The following is a 15375-nucleotide window of genomic DNA, read 5'->3' as shown; positions in this document are numbered from 1 at the left end:
TTATTTGAACCCAGATTTTGAGGGCATGCCTGGAAGCAAACCTCAACAGAGAAAATGCTCTGGAGAATGATAGTTCCTTTTATGCATTTAGAATCAAAGGAGGAAATGTAAGGAGGGCACAAAAAGCCCTGGTGGTAAATTAGGGAGGCGGGAGAAAGCAAAGGGGGGGAAATCGCTAGAACTCGATAAAAAGCAAAATGGAGAAGCACGTATTTTTTTTTTTTACATTGGTGGTTACCAGACAGTTAATTAACATTTACAGTATATAGAGATGGTGCGGGGGATAAGATAGCAGTGAAGGGTTCTGTGGTCTCTTGCTCAGGTGGTTTTGTGCTCTGGTCCCTGCAGTTTTGCCTTTGAGGGGTCTAGAAAATAAAATTACTCTGACATTTCAAACGTATGTTATCCTAGATGCATAAGAACTGTGGACAGGGCTTACTTAAAGTCAAGATTGACCTTTGCTAAGGAAGTTACAGGTCTGGGATGTGACTACCTGTCATGGTCTGCTCTGCTAGGAATTTATGATCAGACTGTGCTGTGATTCCTTTTGGTGACTGAACTTGGCAGGCCTGCCATGTGCCCCCCCCCCCCCCCCCCCGCCCCGAGCTTGTCAGGTTTATTCCATAGCCCATTTTTCGTTCACACTATTAAGGCCAGAGAGATGGATTGTATTGCAGTCAACCGGTAGTTTCCAAGAGAATCTGGAACTTCCACAGTCAGAAGAAAAAGGACCAGCGCTCACTAGGGTTTTTAAAACATGGAAGGTCGGGAGTCTCATTCCTAGAGATGATGATGCAGTAAGGCTGTTAGAATTGTCAAGAAAAACACTTATTTTCCTTTTCTTCCTGAAAGCTGAGGCAGAGACACCATTTTCCTTTTTTGAGGCTGAGGGGTTTGTTTTGTTTCGGTTCTAACGTACTACTTATTCTACTATTGAAACCAACACTTCTGACACCAAATGTGTGGGTATTTTTTTCACACTCACCAATTCTCCTGGGCCAGTGGGGTGTCCTACAATACAACTCAATCCTGACACCCTCGACCTGGAGTTACCATCAGATCCAACAGGTTGACTCAGTCCCACAAGACTGCCCCACTTCAGATGCCCATTGCAAGTCCAGGTTTCCCATACTTCTGACCAACCAGCTATAAACCAGGGACTCCCATGACCTCTCCTGTGGTTTGATAATTGGCTAGAATGAGTCACAGAACTCAGGGAAACACTTGTATTTACTAGTTTATTGTAAAAGATATTGCAAAGGATGCAAATGAATAGGCAGATAAAGAGATCCAGAAGGGTTCTCGGGATAGAAGCTTCTGTCCCCGTGGAGTTGGGGTATACCACCCTCCTAGCACATGTGTTCACCAACCCAGAAGCTCTCCGAACGCTGTAGTTGATGCATTTTTATGGAAGCATAGGGGTTCAGAAATGGCCTCCTCCAAATGTGTCATTTTGGTGTGTGAATTATTTTGAGCTAGAGGCAAATCAAGACCCCGCAGGCTCATGAGAAACTTTTACCTCTCCCTCAAAGAATTTAAATTAGGGGCCTTGCCCATAATCAGAGTTATTACCAGAAATAACTTCTGACCTATCATAGGGCAGGGCAAACATCTAATTACTGAACATCTGGTTATTTTTTTTTTTTATCATCCTGCAATGATCTTCTTCCCCTTTGAAGCCCTAAGGCATCTTCTCTTACTTCATCCTTAGCTCAGGATGCTGCCAAAACTACCTCATTTTAACTTTCCGCCCGACTCTCTCATGTATGTGGCAATCTTGTGTGTATGTATGTAATTAAATTAGGTTTTCTGTCATTAGTCAGTCTCATGCAGATTTAATTATTGGACCAACTGAAAGAACCTTAGGAAGGTAGAGGAAAGTCTCTTCCTCCCTTGCAGAGGCTTCATTGTATGGATGATCAATTATTATTAACTCTAATCTCCAGCTTCTGTCCACTTCCCAGAGGATGAAGAATGGGGCTGAAAGTTTCAAGCTTCTAACCAGGGTTTGATCTTTCTGGTGACCAACCCCCATCCTAAAGCTATCCAGGAACCAACCCACCAAGAGTTGCCCCATGAGAACAAAATATGCTCCCATTACCCAGGGATTTAGGAGCTCTGTCAGGAACCTGGGGGCAAATTATCTCTATCTCTATCGATCTCTTTATATCTCTATTTCTCTCTCTCTATCTCTCTGTCTATCTCTCTCTCTGTGTCTCTATATATCTCTACATCTACATAGATCTATAGATGTAGAGATATATAGAGGTAGCTATACGTAGATCTATAGATAGAGAGATCAATCTATAGGGTCTATATAGCTGTGGAGATATGTAGCTATAGATAATCTGTTCAGGCACCAGACTTGGACTCCTGCCTTTCAAGGTTATTAGAGATTGACCAATGGGTGCCTTTTGAGCCCTTATGTCTTGATTGCCTCTCATCCCTTTGGATCCTATTTGGTTTTTCAGCCTTTGAGGATTTCCCATACTTTCTTGAAAGTTTAGGCATGCCTGTTAAAATACTTTTATATCGTATCCAACATTTTTTAGGTATTTTGTTATCAGGAAGTTTTTCAGGAATCAAGTATAGTGCTGTGCTGGAAACCGAAAAGTATATAAGCTTTTTAAATTTTTTTTAAATTCAGGTAAAATTCATATCACATAAATTAACCATGTTAAAATATAGAATTTAAAGTGTACACTTTGGTGGCATTTAGTGCATTCACAGTGTAACCGTTTTCCTGTATTTAGTTCCAGAACATTTTCATCACCCCGAAAGGAAACCCCCATACCCACTAAGCAATCTCTCCTTCCTGTCTTTGCCCAGTCCCAGGCAACCATGTATCCGCTTTCTGTTTCTATGGGTTTACCTATCCTGGACATTTCACATAAATGGAATCATACAGTATGTGGCCTTTGTGTTTGGCTCCTTTCATTTACTGGAACGCTTTCAAGGTTCCCCCGTGTTGTAGCATGTATCAGAATCCCATTTCTTGTATAGCCCAATAATATTCCATTGTATGGACATACTACATTCTCTATATCCATTCATTAGTTGATGGACATTTAGGTTTCTACTTTTTGGCTATTGTTAATAATACTGTGAACATTCATGTACCAGATTTTGTTTCAATACCTGTGTTCATTTCTTTTGAGTATATACCTAGGTGTAGTGTTGCTGGGTCATAGTAACTCTTTGGAACTTTTTGAGGAACTGTCAAACTGTATTCCACAGTATCAGCTCCTTTTTACATTCCTACGAGCAATGCACAAGGGTTCCAATTTCTCTACTTCCTTGCCAGCACTTGTTTTTCCCCATTTTGTTTGTATAGCTATCTGATGGATGTGAAGTGGTATCTCATTATAGTTCTGGTGTGCATTTCCCTGATGACTAATGATACTGAGCATCTCCATATAGCTATTTAAAAGGTAACCCAGGTCCTTGCTTGAAACCCTCCAGTGGCTTCCCATTACACTTGGAATAAAACCCAACCTCCTTAACTCTGGTCACAGAAACCTGATTGATCTCTTCCTGCCTCCCTCTCCTTCCATATCACATGCTCTTTTCCTCGGTCCATCTGTACCGGCCACCCTGTTGTTCCTCGGACCCACGGAGTTCATTCTTGCTGGAGAGCTGTGTCATCCTTGACTCTCATGCCTCTCCCTGTCTTCTAATAGCCCGCTTTTTCTCGTCATTACAATCTTAGTGTGTCACCTCCTCCGACAGGTCTTCTGACTCCCCAACCTAAAGTCAGTCATTGTCCTGTCCCCTCCCCAGTTCATTCTCTACCTAGAACTCTGACGCTTTTCCTGTGTTTTTGTTCAGCTGCCTTTGTCTGCTGGAATGGAAGCTCCACAAGGCTTGTCTTATTTACTGCTCAGGTTCTGGCTCCCAGAGCAGTGCCTGCAATAATGTAGTCACTTAATAAAAATATCTTTAATCTTTATCCTTGGGATGAATTAGAGACTTTACTTTCATTTATGTATTTTTTTTCAATTAGATGGCTGGTTGCCCACATAACATTTACGAACAATTCATACTGTCTCCACTAATATGAATATATTCTATAGTCTAATACAAGGATGTCTTTCCAGAGGCTGTTCTCATGATTTGATGTTTGTCTATTCCCCTGTTGGTATTATATCATACTGTTTTAACTACTCTCTGTTTTCGTGTCTTGTAGGGTTTATCAGTTAAACAGAGGGCATACTCAATTTAAGTAATTTGAAGAGTTTAATCAAGATACTGTTTATTTATTGAGATATCACAGGAGCTAGTTCACTACCCTGGGCTGTTAACTAATAGCCCTCGCTATAAATAGGCAAGAGGGAACTTTTGCCAGAACCCAAAGGAAAGAATCATGTGGAGAAGGCAGCCTTGAGAATAGTGGTGCCTTTGGTGGAAAGAATGAAAGGAATAGATGTCCAGACCTCACTCTCTCCCATTGCCTGCCAGTGTGTCCCGTTGGCTGAACCCAATCAAAAGGGAGAGGGCAGGGGACCTGTTGATGTGTTCTCTACAGGGCAGCCCCCAGGGCACAGAGCAGGCTGGAGAGTGTAGACCATGAATGTGGAGGACAACAAAAGGTGTTGAACACAAAGGAAAAACCTCCGCTCAGTGATTCCTGGATTCTTTCTGTACAGCCACAGTGATCAGTGCCTTATGCAATTTGTTTACATTAAAACTAGCCTCTCAACTTGGAATTGCTTCCTGTTTTGTGCGTTGGTGCACCTTCTAGCAGCGGTTCTATTTATTTGGAACCTGTTTATTGACTATTCCCTTCCCTCTGAGCTCCAGTTGTACTTACTTGGAATCCCCAGTCTTCTCCGATCCATGCCCAACATTTAGACCCTGAAGCTCGGCTAATTAACTGAGCTCCTGCTCTTCGTGAGACTCTTAGGCAGTAAAACGATTTTGCATAGTAAACAGCTTTCCCTACCTGTATGTGCTTGGGGACTATAAACTTTCTTACATGGTGGGGGAACGGGGGACTGGATGTCTCTTAGTTTGCCAGAGTGGTGTACAGAGATTCTGAGGCTGCATCCAGTCTAATGACTGCTGGATGAGTTAAGTGTGTCTGCTTTGGTCACAGGCATGAAATGTTGCTGCCCGTGTTCTTGCCTTTGCTTTCTTGGCCTTGTGCACTGCCTTGGCTTGGGACCACTTTAACCTTGAATGGCTGACTTTCTCTGGTACTCCCGTTTTAGTCTTGTCTTGTGTTGACCTAACCACGCAGTAGAACAGTGAAAGAAGACAATGTTTTAGTCTTCTGCAGATTGAAGAGAGGTCCGATTTTGAAAGTATGACCAGAGAAAGCCTTACTCTAGCTTATTAGAGAAGTTGAAAGTTATGTTAATCTAAGAGTTGACCTTGTGAGAATAATTTGTAACCAGCTAAGGAAAAAACCTGAGCGTAAAATAAAGTCATCCTCCCCTGACCATTCGTACTGTCTTTACTATTCCGAAACTTGTAAGGTATTTATTTAGAGTGGAAGACACTTTCTTTGTTCCGGAAACCACAAATCCACCCAAAAGGGGTGGATTTGCCCACATGGTGGCAGGGGAGGGAGCTGGAATGAGAACTGTGTTCTCCTGAGCCTATGTTCTGTCCATTCTACCAATTTATTTCTCATGTTGAACACAGGCTTAACTTTCTAGTATAGATGGCTGACCTATTGTCTTTCCCGTGGGTATGTAGGAGCTCTCTAGCTAGATTGGAAGCAGCTACGAGTCAGTAACCCATACTTCTAAATCCATACAACGATGCATATTTAGAATATAGGCTTTGTACACTGAATGAGTTCACGAAATGTCTGTTGAATAGATTGATGCTCTTTGTTGAAGAATTAATAATTTAGGACCAAAGAAGGCCTAAGGAGTTACTGAAAACAAAAGCTTCCGGTAACCAAATGTTGACACTATTTCGATGGGACAGAGTCAGAAGGGTTCTAATGAGTGAATGATCATCTTGAGGATTATCTTGACAATTTGTCATTCACTCAGCCATATGAGCAAGTTATGCTGAGAAATGGTCAGTTTTAGGGTGGGAGGGTAGTTTTTATTCTGAGCAGATAGAGATGTTCTCTGGGTCTCTTGCAGCCTGGGTGGGGAGGAAATATGTTTTGGGCTGATAATAGGAGTATTGCCACACACATTATTTTTAGAGAAGGCTTTCAAGTAAATAAACACATTTCTTCCTGTTTTTACTTTTTCAAGGGAGATATTCAGGTACTTTTTATTGTTGGTGAAAGTGGGACCATTACAGTTGGAGTTGAAAGTTGCAGAGGGATCTCCTTCCTTAATTCCTGAGCGCTCTGTGGAGGAGTAGGAGCCATCTGGGTGCCGGAAGAGGAAGCTCTTAATGAGCTCCTTTTTGTTTTGCTCCAGAGATGTTTGAATTGATTGTTAAATTCACTGTACCTTAGAAGCCTGCTTTTGCTTTGATAGGGTGTAATGGGAGGCGATTCCAGGGGCTCAGGGATGGACATATGTACCAGCAGCTGTTACAGTTTTTGCTCACTCCCCCTGGCTTCCCACATCAACAGCCCTGCAAGTGCCTGCAGTGGGGAACTTCTGACCCATCCGTTTGGTTCACGGTGCTTGAGCTATGCTGTTTCCAGGTGGCTTGGCCCTCCTCTGAGGCAGACATCAATTGCAGAGATCAGAGTGGGCTGGCTTTTGAAGAGGTTTCTCAAATGCTGCTTTGCAAACCTTTTGAGAGATGCAGTGTTCCTTTCATGTTTCCATTCCATCTGTCTCTCGAGAGGGCAAAGGGAGGATCATCATGTGATCGGGGGCTATTGATGTTGGTTGCAAATTCATTTCAAATTAATTTCTATATTTTTGTCACAGGCATCTGACAGCCATTGTATTTCCTTGATCTTGACATTGCTCTAGCAAGGCTGCCAGTGAGCGAGAAGAACAATTTCCGTACACTCAACGAACGCAAGAACAAAGGAAACGTTCTCCTTCATCATGTGGATTGTATAACATGCTGTTTTGAGTTCTTTCCTTTGTATAATATTGGGTCCTGGGTAGTGGCGTGAATATTCCAGGATCGTATTAATTGTCCAGTTAAGCTTCTAGTGATACCTCCTTACGTAACCACAATACATTTATTGACTACTCATTGTATGCCAGACACTTAGGCTTTCAACTACACCATTTCCTATGCTTACAACTCTATCAGATAGTTGTTGTTACCCTTGTTTTATAGATGGAAGAAAAAAAACAAAAACAAAAAAACCAGGCTAAAGTGTAACTAAATCCCATGTCGGAGGTGTATGTATATGCGAGAGGCCTTTGGTCTACTGAGTCTTATGACTGTTTTCTCTGCTCTATACCAGTGGCCCAGCGTGAGCCCTGTTTAGCCTGTCATCTGTCTTTGTTTTATTAGGATATAGCCACACCCATTTGTTTACATATACTCTATGGTTGCTTTCATGTTGGACTGCAGAGTTGGGCCGTTTTGACAGAGAACATATGGCCCACAAAGCAGAAAATATTTTAATATCTGGTCCATTAAGAAAAAAGTTGGTTAACCCTGCCGATAGTGGCCACATCATTCGCCAATGGACAGTTTTTCCGGCTGCAGGTTTCAAGTATAAAACCCAGAATCTCTCATCTGTCTGTCTGTCTCACGTTTCTCCCCTTTTCATTTTATTTTCTAAATATTTTTGTTATGATTTTGTGGAGGGTAGTGGCTTTTACCTCTGAGTCTAAATGCCAGCTAGGAATGGTTTGATGTATTCATTTAGAGATTTCCTGTCAGGGGCCTTGTAATAGATTGTTTGAGATTCTAAACGGTTTTGTGAAGCGTCCATATTTTCAGCGGGCCTTTCTCAAGGGGAAAAAAAATCAGATAATGTAACAGTGTGATGATTTAGCAAGTTCTGCTTTCATTTTGGAAGGGGAAACATCCCTGTGTTTTTACATGATGTTAATATACTATGACATGGAGAGAGTCTAGCCAAGTTGGGTTTGAAGAAATATTACTATCAGTTTTATGCTCCTCAGGCTGATTTGGAGGTTTGCCACGAGGAAGGAAGTTGTAAGGCAGCAGTTTTCACATGTCAGTGTATATAAGAAACACTGGGGATGCTTGTTAAAAAAATGTAGATTTCCAGGCCTTCAGCCCCAGAGATTAGGAATCAGTACCTCTGCTTTAGGTGCCTCTGGGCTTATGGGAAACAGCTGGTGTGGGGAGTGGAGCCATGGCTTACTGCAGGGATTCTAGGTCATCCAAAGAAGGGTATTATCCATGACTAGTTTTTTTTTTCAATTTTGCTTCAGTTAATCTTGGAATGTAATGTAGCTGTAAATGTTAAATATTTATTCAAGTAAAACACAATAGGAAAATCTTGGTGCTATAAATAAATGTATGTAAGGTACTTCTTTCTTCCACGACTACTAAGAATGACAACAGCATTCTGTGTTTCACGTCGTACTAGTTTATCACTATAGAGTTCCTCACTATGCATGTCTCATTTGATTTTAATGTCAACCCTTGAGACAGATGTGCAAGATTGTATAATTTTCATTTCTCAAATGAGAAAATTGAGATTTTGAAAACAAGTGATTTTTTCCCCCCCTAACAGGACAGCGAAGAAGCAGTCCATCTAGAAGTCCCATGCTCTGCTTCTAATTTCTAGCGCAGCATTACATGCAGTGTGCCAGTTTGTCCGGGTGACATGTATTTTGATTTTTAGAGGAAAATCTTTTATAACTCACTACCTTTTAATAGGAAGGATGATTTGTCCATAGTTAAATAGTTTGATTCATCTCCCATAGGTGACTCCGGGTGGAGGTGATCACAGGTGTATACAAATTGGTGAATTCGTTGTCTTCATAGAACATTTCTAGCATGGAAGAAGACATCTCTCTCCTTTCTTTGACAGAAACTTTATAAGATCGGTCGGGAGATGCAGGAGAGGATCATGGACCTGCTTGTTGTGGTGGAGAATGAAGACGTAACTATTGAGCTAATTCAAGTGAATGAGGATTTGAATAATGCCATTCTTGGATATGAGAGGTGAGCAGACCCTTCCTTCTCCAGTTCTGCTTTCACCACCAGTTACTCAGCATTCTTATCAGAGGGCCTATAAAGCGAACACTCAGGAAGACCAAAAACAAGTTCAGAACAAGGCCACCTTCCTCCTTGGTCTTGGCCTTCTGGGAGCTTATGATACAGTTTGCAAGATGAGAGCGTACCCAGGCAGTGTTAAGCGCAGTCTTGGATATTCTCAGGCTGCCGAACCTCTGCCTGGGGCCTGGATTTTATTCACCTAATATTGTGTGCACTGAGCACCTCATAGATTCTCAAATCAGTGAATGGTACAAACAAAGCATCTCAGTGAAAGTGAGGTTTATCCAAAGTGTGAGATGGAGAAGAATATGGAAAGAGAAGAAGGGAGAATATCTTATATGGAGATAATAGTCTATGAAAAACTGGAGCAGCCAGAGGAAATTTTATATATGAACATAGATTCTTTTTTTTTTTTACATTTCTATTCAGAAAACTACCAAAGGAAAAAATTTAAATACTCATAATTTAGTCACTAATACAGTTTTTTCTAAGTTTTTTATAGTTGTGTTCCTATAAAGAACACATACTTGTGTTTCTCCCCTTGATTTTACATATTCACTGCATAATAAATATTTGAGTATCCTGTGGTTTTAAATGCTTTTGGGAAACCATTATTTTTAATAGCTGCATAATGGTCTGTGTTTCTCTCACAGTTCACTTATTAGGCATTTAAGTTGTTTCTAACTCATGTATTCATTCATGAAATGACACTCATTAGCAGCCTATAACTGATTATTGATAGTCAAGCCTATAATCAGGAAAACACCTTAAATCATAAATATACACACTTGGAAATCAAAATCAATGCATTGAAACAAAAGTACAGGAGGTCTATTTGGTGAGAATCACAGCGGCACTCTTAATCCAGGTTGGGGGAATGAAGCTTCTATGAGGAAGTGCCATCTAAGCTGAGAATGACAGTATGCGTGGGGTTGACTAAACAAGGAGCAGAGCAGGAGGAGGTATGGCTTATGAAGCTATGGGAAAGTACGGATAGACCTGGAGAGAGAGTGTGCATCCAGAACCCAGCCCCAAAGAGCTGCAACGTAGTTGGATTGACAGGTGGCTTTTTCCTCAGTCTGAAAACGTAGCTCCAGACAAGTCTCCTGATCGCTTTCCAAAACTATCCCTAGGCCTTCCTATCATAGGAATCTCACAGACTTGGAGAGTCTCACACTTTTCTAGGTCTGTGTTTCTCAATAGGCGTGGAATTGGTATTTTGGGTGGGGCAGTGTTCCTTGTCCCTATTCTAAATGCCAGCATGTTCTTCCTAAAGTGGCATTTTGAGACACCCTAGCGACACTGTTTCTGCTGAGAATTACTGGGAATATGTAGTTGCACAGTGGCTATATTTCCAACCAGCTGCTGAAGAATGATACCAGTGACAGGAAAGTCCCGGATCAAATCGTGCCGATGATTTCAGACAAGTTGCTTAACTTTTCTAAGACTTAGGGTTTTTTCATTTTCTCCTGTTTGTTAAAGAGGAAAGTACTACTTATTTGGAGGGTTTTCTTTTTTGTTTTTGTTTTGAAAATTAAATAAGATAATGTATATAAAAGTACCTACTGGGGTACTAGCACAGTGACACTCATTAAATGTTAATTTTTTGTCTTTCTCCTCCCCATTAACATCCCACTGAGCCTTTTAATTTATTGGCTAGATATTTTTCCCCCACTGATCCCGAATGAACCAAGAGAATCAGCGAAGTAAAACCAAAAGCTACAAAATAAGCTCTTCCCTTCGCTCTCTCCTATTTACTGCCTTTCAGAGACAGCCACCATTAATACGAAGTGATGACAAGGCTTCGGCCGGAGATGTGAGCCTCGTGACTGGTGTGCTCTTAGCACTGAACAAACTCACAGCCCTTACCCTTTGTTTTCTGTGGTATAAATCTTTGTCAATGGAAAAATGTCTAAGGAAAACCACATGGTTTTCAGTGGAATGCTGTCTTCTGGTTTTCATTTTGGAGAATTCTGTTAACAAACCGTAAGGCCGGTGACTAAAAGCTTCCTCTGAAGGGAATGTGTGTTTATTTGGCCTGGGTATCAGGAGATTGGATTACTTCTGTGAACGGCTCATTCTGATGTAGCTTCGAACCATGTGTGCCAAAAGCAACTGTAGTCAATTGAGACAGAAACACTTAAGTCTTAAGATTCAGACAGAAATTCTTGCCTCTAGAAAAGATACTAGTCCTGTGTATTAGTTTCCTATAGCCACTGGAACAAATTACCACAAACTTAGTTCTTACAGTGATGTAAACGTATTATCGTGCAGTTCTGTAAGAGTCTGAAATGGGTCTCACTGGGCTGTCATCAGGGTGTTAACGGCTACATTTCTTTTTGGAGGCTCTTGAGAATACATTTCCTTAACTTTTCCAGCTTCTAGAGGCCGCCCACTTTCCTTGACTCGTGACCCCTTTCCTCCATCTTCAAAGCTAATATCGTGTGGTCAGGTCCATCTCACATCCTCCTAAAGTAGCATTTTGGACACCCTTAAGGGCATTGCTTTCTCTTCTGCTTCCCTCATCCACATTTAAGGACCTTCGTGATTACACTGTGCTCATCTGGAGAGTCAGCACAGTGACACTCAATTTCCCTATTAATGTCAGCTCACTAGCAACCTTCATTCCATTTGCCATCTAATCTAATTTATTCTGTTGATTAAAATGTGGGTATCTTTGGGAGCATCATCTGCCTATCACAGTCTGCCCTCTGTTGGCCAAAGGTTCACATCCATTCCACATGCAAAATACATTCACCCTATTCTGACATCCCCACAAGTCTCCACTCGTTACATCCAGGGAGTAGGTGTGTAAATACGAAATGGAAGTTTGTTACTCAACGCTTGACCTGTGAAGGTTGTCCATATCCAGAACATAACTAACTAGCATACAAGAAGCCAATGCCATAAGTACACAGAAGAAAAAAATGTATGTTTTAGAAAGGGAAAAACTTTAAACCCAAGTGCATGTTCTGGTTGACTGTAAATTTTTAGACCTCTAAGTGTTTAAATTCATGGAATCAGTATGTCCATAGCAATATAATATGTTTCTAAGGAAACTCTTAGTTTGCATAGCATTTCCACAGTCATCCACCTGTACTATCTATTGATATCTCGCCCCTGAGAGTAACTTTTTGAGGAATGGTTCAAATGTTGTTACTCTATTTCAGCAGATGGAGAACTGAGGACCCAGAAGTCATATCCATAGTTATATAGCTATTTAATAATAATGACACTTGAACCTTGGACTTCTACCTTCTACTTCACTATTCTTTGAAACCTGTTCTTTTATGTGTTATTTAACTGCTCCTACTTTACCCCCCACAAGTGTATAAGCAGTGTAGAATTTTAAAAAGGTAAATATTTTTAGTAGGCATTAAATATAAAAAGGAAGATAACTAGTGAAAATACATTAAATGTATTAGGATTTTTATAGGAAATTATTTATAATGGCAAAATTGGAAACACCTTAAGTATTTGGGAATGATGAGAATAATTAAATATGTGATGTGTCCATAAGGTAAAATATGCAGCCACTAAACATTGTATTTCTGAATAACTAGAAAAATGCTTGCAAAATAATTGAATTCGAAACAGAATTATGTAAAGTACAATATCAATATCAAGTTTAAAATAGATTAACTTACAGAAAAATATACTGGAAGTAAATACATCATAATGGTAAGGGACCATTAGATGTTAGAAACAGTTAAGAACCACTTCCTAGGTGATGGAATTATTGTTAATATTACTACTTTTCCATTTTCTTGCAGTTTTCTCTATAGGAATTCTTACCTCTACAAAGTGGGAAAAAGTTATTAAAGTACTTTATTGGGAAATGAGTTGGGATGAGGCTGATTTGTCTTTGTTCCTAAATATTTGCATATTAATAATTTGTTAAATTTGCAGCATTTTCGTATGTTTTCTTTTAAATACTTACATTTTGCTAATTTGAACAGGTTCACTAGAAACCAACAAAGGATTTTGGAGCAAGATAACCAGAGGAAAGATACCAATGTAAGTAATTAGAAAAATGTTTTAAATAAACAATTGAACATGATACAAACTGTATAGTAAGGAGCAAGGTTTGTGTTAAAATACGTCTTAAAAAAGAGGAGACATTCACTAATGATTTGGAGTGGTTTTGGTGTAGAATATTTGCCTTAATAACTTGATGTTACTAAGTGATTAAGGTCATAAGAAGATGCTCTGATTAAGGAAGGATGCATGTAGATGGTGAGATGTGATTAGTACTAGTGTTGCCTCCTGAATGGAGGAGAATTATCCTTCAAGATGCATCCAAATAGGATCTTCCTTTCTCCAAAGAAAATTTCTGGGGAGAAAGCTATGGTAAACCACCTGACACAGTTTTTTCTAAATTATGGTTTTATTTGCTTTGTTTTAGACTACCAGTAATCCTTCTGCGCCATCCTATGAGCTTCTTGACCTAAGCCCCAGCCCTCCGAATCAAGGGTCCACTGTAGGGGAACTCAACGCCATGAATGCTCAGCTTTCAGACTTAAGTAAGTAAGCACGCGGGCCTTTTCGACCCGCAGACAAGCTTGATGTGAAACATGTCTCTTTGGTTTCATGCTTAAATGCAACCGGAGAAGGACTGAGTCAGTTTGACTGTCAGAGAACTTAAATCGACTCTGAACCCACAGTTATCTTTGGGTTTCTCTGCCATACCACAGCATCAGCTAAGGAACTGGTATAGATAGAGAAATTCAGGAATTAGGAGGCCTGATCTGCATGGTGGTGAAATGTAGAGGAGAAAACACAGGCTTTTGAGTCAGAGAAGCCCAAGATGAAATCCCACTTTTGCCACCTCTTAGCCACCTAACCTTTGAGACACTCCTACTTTATAAAGTGAGAACAGTGGTTCCTTTTAATGGGTTTCTGTGAAGGTAAATGAATAATGTTTATAAAATGCACTGTAGGCTTAGGGTTACCTATCTTATCTAATTTGTTATCTCCTGCTATCCTTATTCCCAAAAGGTTTTGGTAAATTACAAAATAAGGATAGTGGAAAATGCTGAAATCCAGAAGTTTTTGCCAATCTAAAGTCAGTTTGTTTTTCTCTTATATTAGGTTTCCCAGAGTCAAAATACTCTTATCTTTGAATTTGTGTTTTTCTTATAACTTCATTTCTAAAATGTTAGCTGCTTGCTTATATAGACCAGTGGGATGTGTGGAGTTCATTATATTGAAGAGTTTTCTTGAGTTTTTATTGGGCATTTTCAGAGGTGGAGAAATAATTATTCTCTTTGGGGTGTCTCACTTAGGATGGGAAGTTAAGAGTTTGGGGAGGTGAGGGTAGAATTCTGTATGTACAGTAGATTTTTACTTTTGTGGTTGGCAGAACAAGACATAAAATCCCTTTCATTCTGGATCAGCTTGGGACTTTAGAAAACCCAGTACAATAACATTTGTTACCTTTTCCATGTGGCAAGGAATTTCTCTCTTTCCAACTACTATACATGATGCTCTTTAATTTCTGTTTAAGGAAAATCCATGATTTTATGGTGACAAATATCTCCATCGCTTCAATTTTTTTTTTTTTTTTTTTTTGTACTGTGGAAAATCCAAAAGAACAAATTACTGACAAAAATGTTTTAAAGCCAACAAGTTGTATTTTGTGTTCTAGATTTCAGCTCTCCACGTGCCGTTGTAACCAACAACTCGCAACCCAGTCTTCATGCACAGGTGGATTTGCTAGCCTCGGAAAATACAGAAACACCCCTGTAAGTATGTCAGTAATACTCCAGAACTAATACCATCTCATTCTGATTTCTCATACTTCAGAAAACATGACATAATAGGAAAAGTAGAGATTTAGGAATCAGACCTAAGTTAGAATTTCAACACTACTTCCTTCTAGCTGTGTGACCTTAGATAAGATACTTACCGAGTGTGAGCCTTCATTTTTTTGTCTAAGAATACTTCCTAGGATTTTTACAAAGATTCAGTGGGATGCTGTATGTATCTCCTAATATACCATTTGGTAGATAATAAGCCTTCAATAAATTACCTCTGTTTCTGTTATTTTTAAAGTAGGAGCAGGAAGTGGAGGAAATCCAATGACAAAGGAAAGGGAAGAGAAATGAGGTTCAAAATCATTAAGAGTAATGGCCACACCAATTACAGAGAACTTGCAATGTGCCAGGTGCTTTGCTAAGCTGTTTTTGTTTATTTCATTTAATATTTGCAAAAGTTCTTAGGTCAGTGCTGTTACCATTATTCCCATTTTACAGGAGGAAAGGCTGAGTCTTAGGGAGCAGATGAACT

The 15375-nt window shown here is 39.9% G+C and overlaps 1 protein-coding gene across 5 annotated transcripts in view; it reads left to right on the top strand.

Moving 5' to 3' along the window:
• The window catches only part of TOM1L1 (target of myb1 like 1 membrane trafficking protein), a 49830-nt gene that overhangs the window by 20788 nt on the left and 13667 nt on the right, over positions 1 to 15375 (top strand). For all 5 annotated transcript variants that reach the window (XM_088802182.1, XM_088802180.1, XM_088802184.1 and 2 more), the window contains 4 exons: positions 8900 to 9033; positions 13047 to 13104; positions 13493 to 13610; positions 14735 to 14831. In XM_088802182.1, the coding sequence (XP_088658308.1) occupies positions 8900 to 9033; positions 13047 to 13104; positions 13493 to 13610; positions 14735 to 14831 (407 nt within the window). The remainder of the gene's footprint in view (positions 1 to 8899; positions 9034 to 13046; positions 13105 to 13492; positions 13611 to 14734; positions 14832 to 15375) is intronic.

Source organism: Rhinolophus sinicus, chromosome 12 (assembly GCF_057876585.1).
Source record: "Rhinolophus sinicus isolate RSI-liver-muscle chromosome 12, RSI-T2T, whole genome shotgun sequence".
In the NCBI taxonomy this organism is placed as follows: Eukaryota; Metazoa; Chordata; class Mammalia; order Chiroptera; family Rhinolophidae; genus Rhinolophus; species Rhinolophus sinicus.
Note: the sequence above shows the minus strand (reverse complement) of the source record. Positions and strands in the feature narration are given on the sequence as shown.